This window comes from Nerophis ophidion, linkage group LG07, assembly GCF_033978795.1.
Source record: "Nerophis ophidion isolate RoL-2023_Sa linkage group LG07, RoL_Noph_v1.0, whole genome shotgun sequence".
Taxonomy (NCBI): domain Eukaryota; kingdom Metazoa; phylum Chordata; class Actinopteri; order Syngnathiformes; family Syngnathidae; genus Nerophis; species Nerophis ophidion.
In genome coordinates this window covers 37,714,548-37,736,609 of record NC_084617.1, presented here as the reverse complement: position 1 = coordinate 37,736,609, position 22,062 = coordinate 37,714,548, and the positions used below count along the sequence as shown (strand labels likewise).

At 39.4% G+C, this 22,062-nt stretch overlaps 1 protein-coding gene across 1 annotated transcript in view; it reads left to right on the top strand.

Annotated features, from left to right (window-relative positions):
* The window catches only part of erap1b (endoplasmic reticulum aminopeptidase 1b), a 76,466-nt gene extending 56,175 nt beyond the window's left edge, over positions 1–20,291 (top strand). The window contains 5 exon segments of the mRNA XM_061906119.1: positions 274–458; positions 527–688; positions 15,211–15,351; positions 15,691–15,772; positions 18,410–20,291. Coding sequence (XP_061762103.1) covers positions 274–458; positions 527–688; positions 15,211–15,351; positions 15,691–15,772; positions 18,410–18,625 — 786 coding nt within the window. The 3' untranslated portion in view covers positions 18,626–20,291.
* Positions 20,292–22,062: the final 1,771 nt, after the last annotated feature.

The following is a 22,062-nucleotide window of genomic DNA, read 5'->3' as shown; positions in this document are numbered from 1 at the left end:
ATGCTGAAAAGAAAAACCCTAAATTTTACAGTAACATTTTTGCAACTGACCTGTCAGTTTTTTACTGTAAAATCAACATTTTTTTTTTTTAGATTAAATGGCTATTAGAAGTGGCCCTCTGAGGGCAAACAACTGCAATATGGCCCTCAATTAAGATGAGTTTGACACCCCTGATTTAGCACAATAGTGGGGCTTTAACGATCAATTCCACACAAGGTTAATTGATTGATTATTGTCCACTCTTAGTTTTTAAACTGTGACTTGTGTTCACAGCATTACATTCTGGACCTGTTCAAGGGTTTGATCAGCCAACAGAAGTGGGACGACTCAGGTTCCGTGTCTGAGCGAATGCTGCGCAGCCACCTGCTGCTGTTCGCCTGCGTCAGGAAATTCACTCCGTGCGTGACCAAAGCCCAGCAGCTGTTCGACATGTGGAAAGACTCTGATGGCGACATGAGGTCAGGGGTTGCTAATACGCCAATGATGACGTCCTTGGAAGTGTAATTACCTTGTCTCTGCTTCTCAGCCTCCCCGTTGACGTCATCATGGCTGTGTACGTCGTTGGGGCTCAAACATCGGAAGGGTGGGACTTCCTGTTGGAGAAGTATCGACGGTCTTTGCAAACGTCCGTGAAAACACACATCAAGGCTGCCTTGACGTTTACCCCGCTGCATGAAAAGCTCAAATGGTACGTATCTCATGACAAGTGGGACGTTAAACCTGGTAAAGTAGAAAAATTGAAAATTAAGTAATCGGAGACGTGGCTCGTGCGGCTGCAGGCATGAGGTCGTAATCAATCTAAGGATCGATGTAAATGACCCTGTTCATTTTGCCAGCCTCGTCAAAATGCGTACGTGTTCGTTGCCCTCGTGTCTCGCCTTCAAACTGCCAGCAAGAGAGTTCACTTTGTGCATTAGTCTTAGCATCTAGGTACCGTATTTTACAGACTATAACCCTTATAATTTGGTGCGCTTTATGTACGGAATATTTCTGGTTTTGCTTACCAACCTCGAAGCAATTTTATTTAGTACATGGTGTAATGATCAATGTGACCAGTAGATGGCAGTCACACATAAGAAATATGTGTACACTGCAATATGACTCAAGTAAACAACACCAACATTTTATATGTTCCATTGAAAATATAGAACATTACACACGGCGCTCAAAAATCTATCAAAATGTTTTAGTACGACTTTGGTAAGCTATGAAGCCGCACCGCTTGTTGGATTGTCGGCGCTTTAAACATATGAGTATCATTATGGGGTGTGTGTATAGGGTAAGACATTATCTGGAGTTTTGTTTCACAATATTATTCAAAATCAACTTTTCTTGACTTCTGGTACCTGCTGATGTGTATTTGGGATCTGCATAAGTCCTGAAAAATTGCGTGTGTCCACCTTTGCAGTACGTGGCGACACCGTAGTCCATTAACTTCTGCTTTTTCTCTATCTTCTTGTTATGGGACATTCCTCCTCTGCTGTTGCCATTTTTAATATAAAGTAGTTTAAAGTTCTTACTTATATCTGTCAGTAGACACGCTGTCAAAGCGCTAAAACATACCGGTGAAGTGAGTTTACATTATTCACCCAAGGAACTTTAGTGACGGGACACATTTCCGGTGTTGTTGTTTCCGGTGAGGAGATGCTGCTCTGTTATTGATTTAAGTAAAGTCTGAATGTCATTAAAACAGTTAGCTCCATCTTTTGACATTTCTTCCACTCCCGTCCTTGCACGCTACACCACTACAACAAAGATGACGGGAAGGAGTTGCTGCCGAAGGTGATCCACGTAAATAAGACCGTCCACAAAAAAGTGCATCTGAGGCGACGGTCAGAAAGCTACTTTAAAATGGTCTGTAAAACATAATCTATGCAACATTTTGACCAAATGACCACCATTACATGTTATGTAGACTACAAGGAAATATTTTACATTTAAAAAAATAATAATACGACTCCTTTTATGCGCCTTATAATCCGGTGTGCCTTATGTATGAAAAAAGATCAAAAATAGACAATTCATCGGTAGTGCGCCTTATAATCCGGTGCACCTTATGGTCGTGAAAATACGGTATGTTTGCTCAAAAGCAGGGATAACATGAATGGAGTAAACTCTCTTGCCATCCAATATCTTTGGCAGAGAAGCTGCTTCTCGGTTATTTTTTGGCACCGACTGAATCCCGCTTGTCCCTTTCCTTGGTTGCGGGGTGTATTGAAGCCTATCTCCGCTGCAGTCGGGTGGTAGGTGGGGTACAACCTGGAGAAGTCGCCACTTCATCGCAGGGCCAACACAGATGGACACAAACTACCTCTATCTCAATAATGTTGCAATTTTTTGATGCCAACAAATTATTTGACACAAAAAAATGCTCCAACGTAAGTAAAGCAAGGCTCCACTTTTCCACAAATGCCTTAGCTTGATGCCTTTAAACATCGACTTTGCTATTGATGTGCTACTCATTAGCATTAACGATTTTAACATTTTATTTTCAATGCCTTCAAATTTGTTATTGGAAACAAGCTTACCACCCCCTGTATGAATGTGGAGTGAATTAATAAAGGGTTTTCACTTCTCTGTGAGCGCTTTGAGTATCAATGTCGATAGAAAAGCGCAATTTGAATTTAATCCATTATTATCATCATTACAGCTAAAATACATGTTACCTTAAAAGAGCTGGTGCGTAAAAAGTACAATATGTACTGTATTAGGGTTGTTCCGATACCAATATTTTGGTACCAGTACCAAAATGTATTTCGATACATTTCTAAATAATTGGGACCACAAAAATTGTCATTAAAAGCCTTATTTTAACAAAAAATCTTAGGGTACATTAAACATATGTTTCTTATTGCAATCGAAGAACAATTTAGTCTTTAAATAAAATAGTGAAAATACACGACAACTTGTCTTTTAGTAGTAAGCATAACAAACAAAGACTCCTTATTAGTTTGCTGACGTATGCAGTAACATATTGTGTCATTTATCATTCTATTATTTTGTCGACATTATGAGGGACTAGTGTTGTCCTGATACCAATATTTTGGTACCGGTACCAAAATGTATTTCGGTAATTTTTTAAATAAAGGGGACCACAAAAAATGTCATTATTGGCTTTATTTTGACAAAAAATCTCAGGGTACATTAAACATATGTTTATTATTGCAATTTTGTCCTTAAATAAAATAGTGAACATATTGGACAACTTGTCTTTTAGTAGTAAGTAAAACAAACAAAGCTGACGTATGCAGTAACATATTGTGTCATTTATCATTCTATTATTATGTAAACATCATAAAGGACAAGCTGTAGAAATTGATTATTAATCAACCTGTTTAACATTGACTGTTAATATCTGGTTATTTTCTGTGTCAACATGTTCTATCTACACTTCTGTTAAAATGTAATAACCACTTATTCTTCTGTTTTTTGATACTTTACATTAGTTTTGGATAATACCACAAATTTAGGTATCAGTCCGATACCAAGTAGTTACAGGATCATATATTGGTCATATGCAAAGTCTTCATGTGTCCAGGGACGTATTTCCTGAATTTATAAACATAACATTTGTAGATTCCTAAAGTAGCCTTAAGCTTGACGCTCCTCTACTATCACATTCACTCCGCTTGCTGCGGCAACAACAAAACAAAACTCCAGACGTTCTTCTTCGTTTGTATGGTTTACTTGTGATCTTAATAATTCAAAACATAAAACAGTCACGATGTGGGAACAAATGAATGACAAAATAAAGACAGTTTGTTGCAGTACTAGTTAGAAAAAGTATGAATGACAATAAGTATGAGTGAGGTCAAAAAACTGTGTGGCTCGATTCCACCGCACCTGACAGCAATTACCCATGACACCTTGCGTCCAAAAACCCCCTTACCACACAGATCCTTCCGCCATATATGCACTTAAAACAGTTACGTCATCAAATCATTTTGACAAATAAAATAATTACCCCTAAAGTGAGATTTATATAATTACTCTAAGCATTCAATATATACATTTTCTTATCATGCAAATAAAGTAAATAGTCCCCTTCTGGCTGAATAAACATAAAGCACCTTCCATAAAATGTAAAATAACTTAAACAGCATTTAGGCTCCTACATTACCGGCCCCTAATTGTTATCAATGTCCTTGAAACAATTACTTAAACGTGTTAACTCAAAATTTAAGGTGCCTAAATAGCCTTAGTACTTCTCAAAAAGCTTGTAGTCCTTGCCCCATTCCACTCTGGGTCTTTGCTTCGTCGCCATACTTTAATTATCTTCAGCTTCCTGAAGAAGATATAGCTTTGTAATAGGGCGATGAAGCTCGTTAGTCTTAGTCTTCACTTTAACCTGACGAACAAGTCCGTCTCCACCAGGAAAAGTCTCTAGAATTCTTCCAAGTGGCCAGGAATTTCTGGGTGAGGTTTCGTCCACGATCAGCACCACGTCTCCAACACGAAAGTTTCTTTTAGGTGAAGACCATCGCTGACGTTCTTGAAGCTGCGCTAGGTATTCCTTACACCAGCGTTTCCAAAAGATATCCGCAAGGTATTGCACTTGTTTCCATCTGCGACTGGCGTATTGGTCGCACGGATGAAACACTCCTGGAGGTAGCTCAGGTTTGACCTTCAGCAATAACAGATGGTTGGGTGTGAGAGCCTCCAAGTCGTTGAGGTCTGAAGAAGTCTTTGTTATGGGTCTGCCGTTTATGACTGCTTCAGCTTCACAAAACAAGGTACAAAGACCCTCTTCATCCAAAACTTGTTCCTTTACGGTAACACTCAGTATTTTTCTCACTGAACGGATTAGCCGCTCCCAGCTTCCTCCATGGTGAGATCCTGCTGGTGGATTGAAATGCCACTGGACACCTCGTTGTAGCAAATGTTCGTAAATCTTCTTGGTGTTCCATTCTTTGATGGATTTCCTCATTTCGCTGTCAGCTGACCGAAAGTTGGTTCCGTTATCGGAATACATCTCTTTGACTTGTCCTCTCCTGGCGAGAAATCTTCTGATTGCGTTAAGACAGGCATCGGTGTTGAGTGAGGATGCGATTTCCAGATGTACGGCTCTTAATGCAAGACACGTGAAGATGACGCCATACCGCTTTACATGTCCTCTTCCCCTCCTCACTTGGAACGGACCAAAGTAGTCCACACCAACTCTTGTGAAAGGTGGATCGTCAGGTAGGACCCTGCATGTTGGTAGATCTGCCATGAGTTGCTTTCCAGCAGCTCCGTGGAGTCTTTTACAGATGACACACCTGGACAGAAACCTTCTGATGGCTCCAATGACTCCAGGTATCCAAAATTTTTGACGTAGATTTGCCATCATGTGATTCCTTCCGGCGTGAGCTGTTAGCTCATGAATATGTCTCAACACAAGCCTTGTGATGTGTGAATCCTTAGGCAATATAGCTTGCTGCTTGGAGTTGTTAGGCATTGCTGCACGGCTCAACCTTCCGCCAACTCTCATAATTCCATCTTGAAGAATTGGATTTAACTTGAAAAGTGAACTACTTTTCTTTACTCTTTGATTTTTCTCCAGCATCGCCCAATCTTCCTTGAAACTTTGTCTTTGGCAGAATTTTACAATTTCTGTTTCTGCTCTAGTCATGTCATCACAAGTCAGACACTTTCCTTCAATATCTTTCTTGAATTCAAGCATCTTACTTTCTTCTCCTGATGTTCTTAGTTCTTTTCTCTTTTCCTTTAGCTCTTTCAGTAGATCTTTGAGTTTTAGAAACCAGGCTACAGCACGCTTCAATGCTGTCCAAGAAGAATAATGGTTTACCCACTGATCCACAAAATCTTTGGCTTCTCCTGTTTGAATGGCATATGCATGAGTCACTTTTTTGACCTCTAGGTCGTCCATATCCAGCATTCCAGGATCTGGATTTTTAGGCCACTGGTCTTGTGAGCTGAGCAAGAAACTTGGTCCTGAGAGCCAGCTCTCATTTTTCAAAAATGCTTCCACAGTCTGTCCTCTTGAAACCTGATCAGCGGGATTCAGAGTGGTGTTAACATATCTCCACTGAGATGTTCTAGAGTGCTCCAGGATTGCTGCGACCCTGTTTGCAACAAACGTCTTGAATCGGGTACACTCACTGTTTAAGTACTTGAGCACCGCCGTGCTATCTGTCCAAAAGATAGACTCCTGGATTTCCAGCTCAAGCTCTTTTCTCAGAAGCTTATCAATCTTTGTCGCAACTGTGGCTGCAGTCAATTCCATTCGAGGAATAGTCTGAGATTTTAGGGGCGCCACTCTTGTCTTTGCCATGATCAAGGTGGATTGAGCTTCACCTGTTGAAAAGCGTGTCAGCAAGTAGCTTGTGGTTCCGTAGGCGTCTTCACTTGCGTCAGCAAAATGATGAAGCTGCGCAAAGGCTGGCACACCAAACTTCTTCAACTTGACGCATCTGTCAACTCCAAAATTTTCAAGCTGTGCCAAACTTGAGATCCACTTTTTCCATCTCTCAATCACTGTGTCAGGCAGGTCTTGATCCCAATTATATCTTTGCCGACATAGATCTTGCAGAATTATTTTAGCAGGCAATATTACTGGAGACAGAAAGCCCAAAGGATCAAAAATTGAACTTACTATGGAAAGCAATCCTCTCCTTGTGTATGGTCTATCTTTGAGGTTGATCTTAAACTTGAATTGGTCTGATTCGGCACACCACTGGATGCCTAATGTTCTCTCCATTGGCAGGTAATCTTCATCCAAGTCCAGATCTTGAAAGCCCTGTGCTTTTTCCTTTTCTGGGATCGAGTTAAGCAACTTCCTGCTGTTGCTTGACCATTTTGTCAGCCGAAATCCTCCTTTTGCCAACATTTTCCTCAACTCAGCACACAGGGTAATGGCTCTATCTTCATCAGCAACTGACTTAAGACAGTCATCCACATAAAAATTCTTGTTGACAGACCTTGCCGTATCCTGTCCAAACTCATCCACAAAGTCTGTTGCACATTTTTGAAGTGCAAAGGTTGCAACACTTGGTGATGATGTCGCGCCGAAAATGTGAACTAGCATCTTGTGTTCAACGAGATCCAGCTCGTAGTTTCCATCAGGCCACCAGAGAAACCTCAGGAGATCAGTGTCTTCATCGCTTACTCCAACCTGATGGAACATGGCTTCCACGTCCGCCATAACCGCCACAGACTCCTGGCGAAATCTTATAAGGACTCCTAATAGTGAGCTGGTGAGGTCAGGTCCCTGCAGAAGCTGTTGGTTTAATGAAGTACCTTGAAAGCTTGCGCCGCAGTCGAAGACAACACGCAACTTCTGTTTGGTTGGATGTCTTACTCCATGGTGAGGCAGATACCATGTTCGCCCCTCAGCAGATTTGCGCTCTTCACTTTCAAGCTTTACTGCGTAACCTTTTCTTAAAAGGTCATCCATGAACGCCACGTACTCTTGGTGAAACTTGACGTCTCTCGAAAATCTCTTCCGTAGGTTCAGTGCTCGTTGCTCCGCAATTGCCCTGTTATTTGGCATAGACAAAGGCTTCTTCTTCACTGGAAGGCAAATATTGTAGTGGCCATCTTTAAGTACTGCAGTTTGAGACATCATACTGATAAACTGATGGTCGTCCCTGGACATCTCAATGTTTTCATTTTGTCCTGCATCAGGAAAGTCGTGCTTGAACTGCAGCTGCCAAAGCTCCTCAAGCTTCACCACTGAGATCCTGTTTGCAGTAATTCCTGTCCATTTGTCAATTGCAGTTCTGTCACTTCCACCTCCGAGTGGTCCATTTACTGTCCAGCCTAGCATCGTTCTCACAGCGTATGGTCCATTATCCACACTTTTAACCACTTGCAGTGGCTCCATCGCTTTGGGAACGTTTACTCCGATGAGTAATCCAATCTTGGCTTGAATTTTAGGTATTCTCACCTCCTTTAGGTGTGGCCACCTATCAATATCCTCTTGTTGGGGAATATTGTCCTTAGAGACAGGAATGTCTTTCTGTGAATAAACTTCCTTTAGTTCCACAAACTCTTTTCCGTCCAAGCTGCTGATTTCCAAACCAGTCACGATGCTTGTGTTCACAACAGTGTCATTTCCCATTGTTCGCAATGAAATGTTTACATTGCGTCCACTCACATTCAGTTGGTTTATCAGTGACTCTGTGGCAAAAGTAGCTGAACTACCTGGGTCCAGAAAGGCATACGTGAGCACTGTCTTGGTTCCTTTCTGTGCCTTGATGTACACTGGAAGAATCGAAAGAACACAATCTTCTCTACCGGCCCCAGTGACACCACAGGTTTCAGTTGTTTGTACAATGGCACTTGATATTGATTGCGGTTCACAATTGTCCTTTCCGGTTTCTTCTCTGGAGTCTTTATGACCAATGTGTAATAATGTGGGATGCAGTCTCGAGCATTCTTGACATTGAAGTTTTTGTTTGCACCTACTACTCATATGTCCATGCTTTAAACATGCAAAACACACACCTTTGCTTCTCAAGAAGTCAATCTTGTCTTTGTGGAGCTTGCTTTTGAATTTCTTGCAAACTGTGAGGCTGTGTTGCTCTCCATTACAATAAACACAAGGTTTTCTGTCCACCAACACTGTTCGTGTTTTTGTTATGATGCAGTTATCATTTTCTGTCTTGGGGGGCACAACGACTGTTGTAAACACCTTTTTTGGTTTGAGGGTTTCTACATATTGTGGTTTTATTTTTTGTCTCACAGAATCTTTCGTGTTCATGGTGGTTTCTTTTATGTTCCCATAAAGCGGGTTCAAAAGATACTTGACTTGCCGGTTTACAAAGTCCACAAAATCCTTAAACTTAACTCTTGTTTTTGTTCTTTCTTGTAAGTCGCATGCAAACTTCCTCCAAGGTTCTCTGAGTTTATATGGAAGTTTGTTTACCAGTGCCTTTATATTGGCTGTGTTGTCCAAGTCCTCCATGTAGGTAATGTCTGTCATTGTGTTAGAGCAGCCTGTGAGGAATAATGCGAAGGACTGAAGGGCAACACCGTCTTCTGGCTTGATTGTTGGCCACTCCATGGCTTCTGTTATGTAGGCTTCGGCTATCTTAAAGTCATCACCAAAAAATTCCTTTAACATTTGTTTTGCTTTAGTGTATCCTGCCGAAGATTCCATATTGATGCAGCTCTTTACCAACTCATGTGGTTGTCCACTTGTATATTGTAGTAAAAATTGAAGACAATCCCGGTTGTCACTTGTGCGGCTTTCAATTCCATGTTCTATGGCCCCAATAAAAGATTTGTATTCCAGGGGGTCACCCTTGAATGTTGGAATGGAAAGAGGTGGAAGTAGAGATGCCTTGTGACTCTTCACGAGATACTCTGTGACATTGGCTTGCTGAGATACTGCTTGGCAAAGCCCATCAAGTGTTAATGTCTGTTGTTCTATAATTTCAGTCCTTGGTGCAAATGTAGTCATTTGAATAGATGTGGGGGGAGCATTATGTTTAATGCTACGTGTTGGTAAAGTGGGTGGTGGTACTTGTGTGTTAGGACAAGCAAGTCTTCTAACATCCTTTTTATCAGCTGTATTGATACTGTCTTCTTCTTGTGTGTTTTCATAGTTTTGTAAAACTTCCATTTTAGCGTCACATTCAGCGAGTGCTGTTTGCATTGCATGCATTTCTTTTCGCGCTTTTATTGCAGCTTCTTCCTGTTCTATGGCCAACTTTTCTTGTAAAGCTGCCGCCTTTGCTCTCAATGATACACGCTCCATTTCCGCCTTTAATCTGACAGAAGATGAAGAACATGAACTTCTGCTTCGTGATCCAGCTTTACTTTGACTTCTAGCGGTCCTCTTTGTTGATGTAGACCGACTATCTGCAGGTGACACTTGTTTATTGCATTCTTCCGCTTGCTCAACACGCTTAAAAACATCTTTCATCCACTCCTCACATTTCCAGAAAAAGTCCTCCATCATTTTATTTTTTGGATTAAACCAATTGTTTTGATCTTCCACAAACTCCTCCTCAGACATGAATTTCTGAAGATCAGCATTAAGATCCAAAAATTCTTGCTGCAAGCCACTAAAGTCCACACGAAGCTGATTTTTTACAGCGTCCACATTAACATCCTCCTCCATTAAGTGCTCAATCTGCGTCATCAAGCGAGTCAATTGAGCCAGTGAGCTCTTGCGTGCCTGCATCTTTCTCACCTTGTGCATTTCTACAGCCTTCTCGGTCATTTTTACTGTCCTTTTTCCACTGTCTTGTGCATCCATTACAAGCCAATATTTCCACAATGAGTCAATAAAAATGCCGATGTGCCGCAGCGTCGCACCGGGGCGAGCTCTCTCTCTCTCTCTCTCTCTCGTTCACTTTCAAGCAGCGTGCACTCACGTACCTGTCACCTCCTCTTGCAGGCTTGTTCCTCTTGATCCTTTACAGTCAGGCAGTTCCACGTTCCGTTTACTCCACAAAGAGCGAGTTTTTTGACTAAAATGTAGATTCCTAAAGTAGCCTTAAGCTTGACGCTCCTCTACTATCACATTCACTCCGCTTGCTGCGGCAACAACAAAACAAAACTCCAGACGTTCTTCTTCGTTTGTATGGTTTACTTGTGATCTTAATAATTCAAAACATAAAACAGTCACGATGTGGGAACAAATGAATGACAAAATAAAGACAGTTTGTTGCAGTACTAGTTAGAAAAAGTATGAATGACAATAAGTATGAGTGAGGTCAAAAAACTGTGTGGCTCGATTCCACCGCACCTGACAGCAATTACCCATGACACCTTGCGTCCAAAAACCCCCTTACCACACAGATCCTTCCGCCATATATGCACTTAAAACAGTTACGTCATCAAATCATTTTGACAAATAAAATAATTACCCCTAAAGTGAGATTTATATAATTACTCTAAGCATTCAATATATACATTTTCTTATCATGCAAATAAAGTAAATAGTCCCCTTCTGGCTGAATAAACATAAAGCACCTTCCATAAAATGTAAAATAACTTAAACAGCATTTAGGCTCCTACAACATTAGTTAAAAAAAAAAAAAACGAAAGAAGATTTTGTGATGCCAAAAATTATCGACGTAACCATAGTAGTATCGACTAGATACGCTCCTGTACTTTGTGTCATTACAGTGGACGTCAGGTGTAGATCCACCAATGGCGTTTGTTTATAAGAGTTGGGGCTGCTGGGAATTCTGGGAATTTTTTCTGTAGTGTCTATGTTGTGTTGCGGTGCAAATATTCTCCCAAAATGTGTTTGTCATTGTTTTTTAGTGTGGGTTCACTATATTGCACAGGTTTATGACAGTGGTGGCATCATTCATATGGCCACCCTTAGTATGACATGTATAGCTGTTGACTAAGTACGCCCTTCATTTTCTGGTGTGTAGTGTGTTAAAAGTCAAGATGATGGTTTTAATGATTAGTGATCAACCATAATGAAGACTTGGTTAGACTTTGCCAATTATAGACCATTTACAAAATGTCCATTGTCATGATTCTGGTGTGCTGTGGTGTGTAGTGAAGCATATAAAGATATCACTCATCCTACAGGGATGATAATTGAAGTAAATGTAATTGATATATCTCCATGGAGACAAGTATTTGTGGTTTTGAAGTAGCTACACACTGCTGACTGGACAAACGTTAGTAGCCAGCTACCTAGCCATAGTTTTAAAGCACCTCTTCCTGAGGGTGTTTCAGTGTTATAACTTCACCTTTATTGCTAGTTACTAAGTCAAAATTTGTCCATTCTCCCCTTTCAGTGTACACACTGTGTGTGCTTGTAAGTACTCAGTGTGTGTGTGTGCTGCCAAACATGCTCGTTTGCATGAGACAGGTGGGGGACCGGTACTTTTCAGAGGCGGTATAATACCAAATATGATTCATTAGTATCGCGGTACTATACTAATACCGGTAAACCCTACAACCCTGTGAGGGACAGACTATAAAAATGAATTATTAATCTACTCGTTCATTTTCTGTTAAAGCCCTACTGAAACCCACTACTACCGACCACGCTGTCTGATAGTTTATATATCAACGATGAAATCTTAACATTGCAACACATGCCATGGATATGCTTTGCAAAACCTGGTCGGACTCCCTATTGCTGTAAAAGTTTATGTTGTAATTCAGAATATTATTCATAATTTAAAAAAAAATAATTTGTATCATTCATTTTGTTATTTTTTTGCTCTAATTGTTTTTATCTTTCAATTAATTAATTATGTTTTATTCCATTATTAAGCTAAATTAAAAACAATACATATAATAATGGAAATTATGATAGGCAGTACATTTCAGTACCTTATACCAATACTGAGATGCATTATTAAATATGATATGTATGGGGCGCGTGGTAGGCAATTTGTATACTTCAGGGATGTTAAAAATGCGGCCTGCGGGCCGGATTAGGCCCACCAACAGGTTCAATCCGGCCCACAAAATGGGTTTGCTCAGGTACGGCGTGGCGCGGTTTGGAGAGTGGCCGTGCGCAACTCGAGGGTTCCTGGTTCAATCTCCACCTAGTACCAACCTCGTCACGTCCGTTGTGTCCTGAGCAATACACTTCACCCTTGCTCCTGATGGGTGCTGGTTAGCGCCTTGCATGGCAGCTCCCTCCATCTGTGTGTGAATGGGTGAATGTGGAAGTAGTGTCAAAGTGCTTTGAGTACCTTGAAGGTAGAAAAGCGCTATACAACTACAACCCATTTCCCATTGATTGATTGAGTGTAAAACAGAGCTGCTTTTGCAAATTAAAGAAACTGCTGTTCTAAATTTGTCCACTGGATGTCGCAATAGCAATTCTGCAATTCAGACAAGCAAATCATTTATACCAAGCTATTGGTACACAGGGGCGCGTGAAAGAAAATAATCCATCGATCCATCCATTTTCTACCGCTTATTCCCTTTGGGGTCGCGGGTGGCGCTGGTGCCTATACCAGCTACAATCAAGAACCAATAAAAATGTGAGCAAGTTCCGAACAGCCCCTTTAATGCAGTACTTCTTAAATAGTGGGGCAGTGGAAAGGGTGCCTGAGAGACTAAAGTGTAATAGGGTCTTTAGTGTTAGCGAAGAACTATCTTGACACATACAGATAAAAAAAACAAAAAACAAGACTTTAGAGGGGAGTAAAAAAAAAAGTCTGTCTTCTTGAGGGCTGTGAGAGAATAACGAAGAACCACTGTAATCCAGTACATCACGGGTGTCCAACTCATTTTAGATCGCTGGCCACATGGAGAAAAATCTAGTGGGCTGGACTGGTGAAATCACGGCAAGATTACTTAAAAATAAAAACAACTTCAGATTGTTTTCTTTGTTTAAAAATAGAACAAGCACATTATGAAAATGTACAAATCATGTTTTTTTTACACTTACATGTTGCAGTTATTAGTATTCCATCTTTGTTCTTCCTGCATCCTCCTAACATTTTTGGCAGCTTTGGGTACTTTGAAGACTGTCAGCAACTTCCAATTTGTGGACAAACCAGAGCAACGCTTACTCCAATCAGCAGATGTCCTATTGTCATAATTCCGAATAGGTGGATATTTTCACATCCTCGACAGAAAAGGGTCGCCAGGCTTGCGGCACTCCTTCTTCTCCCAAGAGTCCGTCGTGTGTCCAGCAACAACCGCTTCGTCACGACAGCAGGTTCCCCCAAACCCAAGATCTTGTCAATTTTGTTGAGGCCAGTTAAATAGTTCCAATGTTTAGATTTGGAGAGCAGTGCAAAAAGAGGCAACAAGAAAGTTAAAGACTTCTTTTTCTCTATTTTGTTATGGGGCATTCATCCTCCGCTGTTGCCATTTCAAATACAAAGTAGTGTACAGTTCTTACTTACATCTCTGAGTAAACTCGCTAATGAAGCGCTAAAAACTACCAGTTAAAAAGAGATGATGAGGAAAAACACTGTGGAGGCACGTAAATAAGACCGCCCACAAACAAGCTTGAAGATGGTGCGTAAAAGAACATTTATAAAACATTTTGACCAAAAAAACACCATTACATGTTATGTCGACCACAAGGAAGTGTTTTAAATGTCAACAAAAATCACAATATGACCCCTTTCCGTTGTGCTCTATGGTCCAAAAAATACTCAAGTATACAAGGCTGTATAAAAAGCAAATTCAAATTGTACCTAGGGTTGTACGGTACACCGGTACTAGTATAGTACCGCAATACTAATGAGTCATATTCGGTACTATACCACCCGCCCCGACGTTGTGACATTGCTGGTTATACGAGCAGAGGAGCATGTTTGGCAGCGCACACACACAGAGTACTTACAAGCAGACACATTGTGTAGACAGAAAAGGGTGAACGGATGCATTTTGGTCTAAAAACTAAAGATAAAGGTGAAGTTATAACACGGAAACGCTCTCAGGAAGAGGTGCTTTAAGACATGGATAGCTAGCTAGCAGCTAACATCCATCCGCGGCCTGCAGTGTTTACCTACTTCTAAATCACTAATCCTTGTCTCCATGGCAACAAATAAATTAAGTTTCTAACACGTACCTTTATCACTGCAGGATGAGGAATATCTAAACATGCTTCACTACACACCCTAGGAGGATACAATAGCTCACCGGCGCCACAATGTAAACAAATATCATGGGTGGATCTACACCTTACATCCAACGTACTGATACCAGGTACAGGAGTGTATCTAGTCAATGCTACTTTGATTACATCAATATTTTTAGCATCACAAAATCTTTTTTCGTTTAAAAAAAAAAAAAATCATATTATGTTTATAAACTCCGTAAATGCGTCCCTTGACACATGAGGACTTTGAATATGACCAATGTATGATCCTATAACTACATAGTATAGGATTGATACCTAAATTTGTGGTAACATCCAAAATTATCATTTTAACAGAAGTGTAGATAAAACATGTTATAACAGAAAATAAGCAGATATCAACAGTAAATGAACATACGTCAGCAGACTAATTAGGAGCCTTCGTTTGTTTACTTACTACTAAAAGAAAAGTAGTCTAGTATGTTCACTTTTTTATTTAAGGACTAAATTGCAATAAGGAACATGTTTTATGTATCATAAGATTTGTTGTTAAAATAAAGCCAATACTGACATTTTTTGTGGTCACCTTTATTTAGAAAAGTATCAAAATACATTTAGGTTAAGGCACCGATACCAAAATGTTAGTATCAGGACAACAACACTAGTTGTATCGTAACACCACCAAAAACAGTATAGTTTCCTTTTGATTGGAATTGCTCTCCGTTTCTCTGCAGGATGTTGGAGCAGTCTCTACTTGGCGAGGTGATGGAAACTCATGACCTCCCAGAGGTCATTTTTTACGTCAGCAGGAACCCCATCGGCCACAAACTCGCCTGGGACTTCATCCGCGCGAACTGGCAGACCTTGATCGAAAAGTATGTCGCAACTTTCGCTATCATGAAATTGAATAACATAGGACAACGCATATTCTACTGTTCATGTCAGCACTTTACGTGTTCAACGCTGATTTCCAACCTGTCAGGGACTATTGGGTAAGAAGGCTTATCATTTGTTGAATGATAGCCAATAGATTGTTGAGTGTGCTGGAATCAGGTCAAATCCAAGCCCAACTGTTCTAGTTAATCAGGATATTTGTGCTTATTTTAAATGCAGCTGAGGAAAAAAAAAAATAAGTTGTCACGTTTGAAAATGACTATTTTGGCAGAGCCAGTTCAATCTGCACTTTTATTGACCGACCAGTACTGCTGTTGCAGGTTTGAACTTGGCTCCGCCTCCATAGCGCACATGGTGACAGGGGTGACCAGCCATTACTCCACATCAGAAATGCTCGAGTCGGTAAGTTACAGAGTGTCCCCACTAGGATGCCTGTTAAGAATCCGTACTTTAGTTGGAGGTTTCTCAAAAATGCTACATTCCACTATTCAAGTGGTTCTCAATTATTTTTTGTCTCGCCCCCCGAAGTTAATGTTTCTTGTCTTAGCTATGTGTGTGTTTTCAAATATTCTGCCAAAACTAAACACAATAAACAGTTTTTACTCAGTAAAAGTAAAGAGCAAAAAATAAAAACCGCAAGTAAAAAAAGCGATTTGCAAGTTCTTTTCACATGGTGCCATCCCCTAAAGATAACAAAGCTGAAGAAAGATGGGGAGTCAAATGGCAGACAGAAGAGAGGGGAAACTTAAAGGTGGACTTAAATGTTGAGATTGTTTTCTCTCTCTTCTGTCCGCCATTTTACTCCCCACCCTTATTCTTTTTCTTTATTTTTGGCGGCCGGCACCATGTGCAAATAAGAGTAGCTTTGATGGCCTTAAATTGACTCAGCAGCATCATCTGTTGTGGAGTGCCAATTACAGGGGCTCTGAGTGCAAGTGTATTTAATATTACTGCCAAAACTTGAAGAAAAAATAGTTTTTGTACTTGCAAATTATTTTTCCAATTGAAAAAAAAAGTTTTTATACTTACGAATGATTTTTTTCATTGAAGAAAATAGTTTTTATACTTGAAATTATTTTTTTAGTTCAAGAAAATTGTTTTTATACGTACAATTTTTTTTTAACTGAACAAAATTTATTTTTCGAAAATTGTTTTTTTAAATTGAAGAACATTGTTTTCATATTTGCAAATTATTTTTTTAATCGAAGGAAATTGTTTTATACTTGCGAATCATTCTTTTATTGAAGAAAGTTCTAATGTTCCTAGTAGTTTATTGTTTGTTGTCTAATCTATATGTGTGTTTTGAAATTCCTGCCAAAACTAAACACAATAAACAGTTTTTACTCACACCCAACGGTTCGCAAATTCAAAAAAATTAATTCTGCAAGTAAAAAAGCGATGGGCAAGTTATTTTCACATGGTGCCATCTGCTAAAGATAACAAAGACAAAGAAGAAGGATCGGGAGTAAAATGGCGGACAGAAGAGAGGGGACTCTTAAAGGTTAACTTAAATGTTGAGTTCTTTTTCTTTGTTATTTTTGGTGGACGGCACCTTGCACAAATAAAAGTAGCTTTGAAGTTCTTAAATTGACTCAGCAGCACCACCTGTCGTCGTGGAGTGCGAATTACAGGTGCTCTGAGTGTATTGAATATTACTGCCAAAATTTGAAAAAAAAAAAAGTTTTTATACTTGCAAAGCTTTTTTTAATTGAAAGAAATTATTTGTATACTTGCAAATACCATTTTATATTGAACACATTTGTTTTATACTTGCAAATATTTTTTTTTATTGAAGGAAATTATTTTTATACTTGCAAATATTTTTTTGTTGTTGAAAGAAATGTTTTTTATACTTGCACATATTTTTTTATGGAAGAACATTGCTTTATACATGCGAATGTTTTTTTTAATTGAAAAAAAAATGGTTTTATTTGCAAATTGTTTTTTTAATTGAAGAACACTGTTTTCATACTTGCGAATTATCTTTTAAATTGATGGAAATTGTTTTTATATTTGCAAAAAAAAAATAATTGAAGAAATGTTTGTTCTTTACTTGTAGAATTTTTTATTTGAAGGAAATTCTTCTTATACTTGCGAATAATTTTTTGTATTAATGAAAATGTTTTTATACTTGCGGAAATTATTTTTTATTGAATAAAACTGTTTTTACACATGCACATAGTTTTTTTAATTGAAGAACATTGTTTTCATACTGGGCAGCACGGTTGAAGAGGGGTTAGTGCGTCTGCCTCACAATACGAAGGTCCTGAGTTCAATCCCAGGCTCGGGATCTTTCTGTGTGGACTTTGCATGTTTTTCCGTGACTGCGAGGGTTCCCTCCGGGTACTCTGGCTTCCTCCCACCTCCAAAGACATGCACCTGGGGATAGGTTGATTGGCAACACTAAATTGGCCCTAGTATGTGAATGTGAGTGTGAATGTTGTCTGTCTATCTGTGTTGGCCCTGCGATGAGGTGGCGACTTGTCCAGGGTGTACGACGCCTTCGGCCTGATTGTGGCTGAGATAGGCACCAGCGCCCTCCGCGACCCCAAAGGGAATAAGCGGTAGGAAATGGATGGATGAATGTTTTCATACTTGAAAATTATTTTTTTAATTGAAGAACATTATTTTTATATTTGCAAAACATTTTTTGTATTGAAAAAAAGTATTCATTTTTTACTTGTGAATCTTTTTTTATTGAAGAAAATTTTTAAACATTTTTTTATTATTAGATTATTTTCTAACAGGCTGTTTGGTACATGCTCACAGTTACCTTTTCCTAGTAGACCGAATTTTTTCACACCACCCCTGTTGTGAATGTTTATTTATGTATCAATCTATATGTGTCAAGATTTACCCTATTACCTCTCACGCTCCCCTCCGTCCCCCCTCGACCATGGCGCCATCGCCTGGCCCAATATTTGAGAATTACAGAGTATTATTCCAACAATATGTTTATTATTGTGCTTGTTGTTATGTCCATGTCACATGTTCACAGTTTTCACATTTGGTAAGATTCACTTCTCTGCATGTGCTCAGGTGCAGAATTTTTTTGGTTCTTTAACGGAGGAGACGGGCTCAGAGATGAGGTGTATCCAGCAGGCCTACGACACCATCCAAGACAACATCAACTGGGCCAATAACAACTTCCCCAAACTGCTGTCCTGGCTGAACAAACAGCAGCGTGTTCGAAATACACCTAAACCTAAACCTAAACCTAAACCAACCAACCCACATCTGCATGTGGACTTGTAGCGGACACAAAATGGATTTACATTTTTTTACATAAATTCCCCCAAAATGTGTGCTCTGGAAGGCTGGTGATTCAGTATTTGAGAGAACAATCCAACGTGGACTTCAGTCATGTAAACATAGACAAACACACGAGTCGCAAATTTGAGGACTTGAGGCTTGCTTGACCAAATCTGGTAAAAAAGTGGACTTGTTTTTTTTTTACTTGAGACTTGACTTGGACTTGAGGGTAGGGCTGGGCGATTAAACAATATCAATATAAATCGTGATAGACACATAATCGATATCAACGCAATACAATACGTACATTTTTTTTCTTCTTTGTCGGAAGAAACTTGAAGTTGTAAAGGAACTCGCTCTCTGGTAACTGAGGAACACAGGAAGTGATCGCTCATCAGTGGGAGTGACAAGCTAACAACCAATTAGGTAACGGTATCAACTATAATTTTTGGTTGCGCCATCTCACACTGAACTAGTAATATTATTCTTGATTTTAATTGTATTCAATAATTATATGTAACCTTGCCACAGTTTAATAGACTAAAACTTGTCAAACGACATGAAATCATTCGTCAATCCATCCATCCATCCATTTTCTACCGCTTATTCCCTTTCGGGGTTGCGGGGGGCGCTGGCGCCTATCTCAGCTACAATCGGGCGGAAGGCAGGGTACACCCTGGACAAGTCGCCACCTCATCACAGGGCCAACACAGATAGACAGACAACATTCACACTCACATTCAAACACTAGGGCCAATTTAGTGTTGCCAATCAACCTATCCCCAGGTGCATGTCTTTGGGAGTGGGAGGAAGCCGGAGTACCCGGAGGGAACCCACGCATTCACGGGGAGAACATGCAAACTCCACACAGAAAGATCCCGAGCCTGGATTTGAACCCAAGACTTCAGGAACTTCGTCTTGTGAGGCAGACGCACTAACCCCTCTGCCACCGTGAAGCCGTCAATCACAAAGATTATTATTTTTTTAACACATAAACCTTAGGCTTAGGACAGGGTGATTAGAAAAACAGGTATTTACGAAATATACTGTATAAGAAAGGGAATCATAAATAACTGAGGAAAAATACAATTATGTTGCGATAAAATAAACTATATGAATGATAGAAATTGAATATGTTTCTTAATTAAACTGCTCAAAAAATACAGCTTCACCACTTTAATTGTATTTTTTGCGCTTAAAATACTTCTCCATGACTGTAGCTCCATTTTTTCCCCTGTTTGTTTGGGATTGTCATTACTGCCACAAGTGGTGGTAAAGGGTATTTCAACTGAGTATTACCACGGCCCATACAGACCACAGCCAAGAAACAAATATTTTTTGCCGGCCCATCAATGGGCCCCTGTCCCTATGGTTAAGAAACACTGCTTTAGAACACAGCCGTAGGTTATTGGCATTAAACCTGCAGAAAATAATTATTATCAGCTTTTTCTGTTTACGTTTTCACACTTTGCACTATTTTGTTCCACATTTTTAAGCATTTATTATGTATTCCTTTTTTTCGCAGCTTTAATTTAAGAGTTTATTGATAAGTTTTTAATGTGATTTTAGAATTTTGTTGACATTGAGTGTTTCCCATGCTTCCTTTCTGCCTTGATAGCTAAGGGAGATTATTTAACAATGACTTGTTAAATTAAATATTTGCATTTTTCCAAGTGTATCTTTTTTTGCTAAGCTATCTATAACAGCTTCTTGCAGATGTTGAAGGATGCCAGCCTTCTGAGGAAGATGGCTCTGACCATTCCCGCACAAAAGAGTTTTTGTTGGCAGTCCAGTCCAGTTTATCCCCCAATCTCTATTATTTGTTAGTGTGACCCTGCTCCCCCCAGTCAACCTTAATATTCAACGCCACCATTTCCCTGGTCTTGGTGGTGTTGAGGAACAGGTGGTTCGATCCTATTGACCTCGGAAGTGGGAGTTTGGAATGACGTCATAGTTGAGATATGAGAGTTCGAGGTCGGTAGTCAAGATGGCCACATCTATGAAAAAAATTTAAGTGGCCGTCTCCGTTTTTGCGCTTGCCTTGTTCGAATATAAACAACTTCTGGGGGGAAAATGCATTCTTTTTGCAACCTTCAAACACTGTGGATGAAGACAAAATACAAAAGCTATTTCTAGCGATGTAGAAGGTATGTGTACATACAAAAAAAAAATATATATATATATATATATATAAATATATATATATATACATATATATAAATATATATATATATATATATATATATATATGTATTACATGACACACTTTAGTAACGTTACTATATATAAACGTCCAACAATAGATCGTATATGGCTGATTTAGTGAGACAAAAACTAATCAGAGGTGCTAATAACAGATAAGACAAAAGCTGATATTATTGTTTACATTCTGGGCAGGCATCTTTGAAGCTAACTCGGCAGTGGTAAAAATGCTTTCCCGATTAGTATGCAGCACACCTGTCTTTAGCTAACTTATTGTCATGTCCGACGTTATCAAAAAGCATGATTTAACGTAGCTTTTTAAACTAACATGAAGCTAATGTCAACGTGATGTTATATGAAGTAATATTCCGTTTTTTTTATGATAACCAGTCTAGATAACCAAGTGTTTTCATCACGGCAGACACTGCTTCATTAATAATTACATAAAGGTAATAAAAAAAATCTGGTCTGAAATGATTTCCCAGTCTATTGTTGATCTATAAAATAATAAAAGTATACATTCAAATTTAACATGAAGAAAACCCTCTTAAAGGAAATCTCTCAATTTGGACTTGAAGTAACACAACCAAAGTTACAGCTAAAAACAGAGCAACAATGTACCCAAATGTCACCAATATTATTGTTATAATTTTTGAGTATAAAATAAAACTTTAGGCTACAATGTTTTTTTTTGTCTTTTCAATGTGTCAATGCAAGCATTTTGATTTGACTTGCTATAAGTACGACTCGACTTGTGACTTGCTTGTTTCTTACCAAATTGACTTAGGACTAGCTTGAGACTTAAGGGTTATGGGATGGCACTAGCTTGAAACTTAAGGGTTATGGGATGACACTAGCTTGAGAAGTTAGGGTTATGAGATGGCACTAGCTTGAGAATTTAGGGTTATGAGATAGCACTAGCTTGAGAAGTTAGGGCTACGGGATGGCACTAGCTTGAGAAGTTAGCGCTATGGGATGGCACTAGCTTGAGAAGTTAGGGTTATGGGATGGAACTTGCTTGAGAGGTTAGGGTAATGGGACGGCACTACCTTGAGAAGTTAGGGTTATGAGATGGCACTTGCTTGAAAAGTTAGGGTTATGGGATGGAACTTGCTTTAGAGGTTAGGGTTATGGGACGGCACTAGCTTGAGATGTTAGGGTTATGAGATGGCACTAGCTTGAGAAGTTAGGGTTATGAAATGGCACTAACTAGAGATTTTAAGGTTTAGAGACGACAC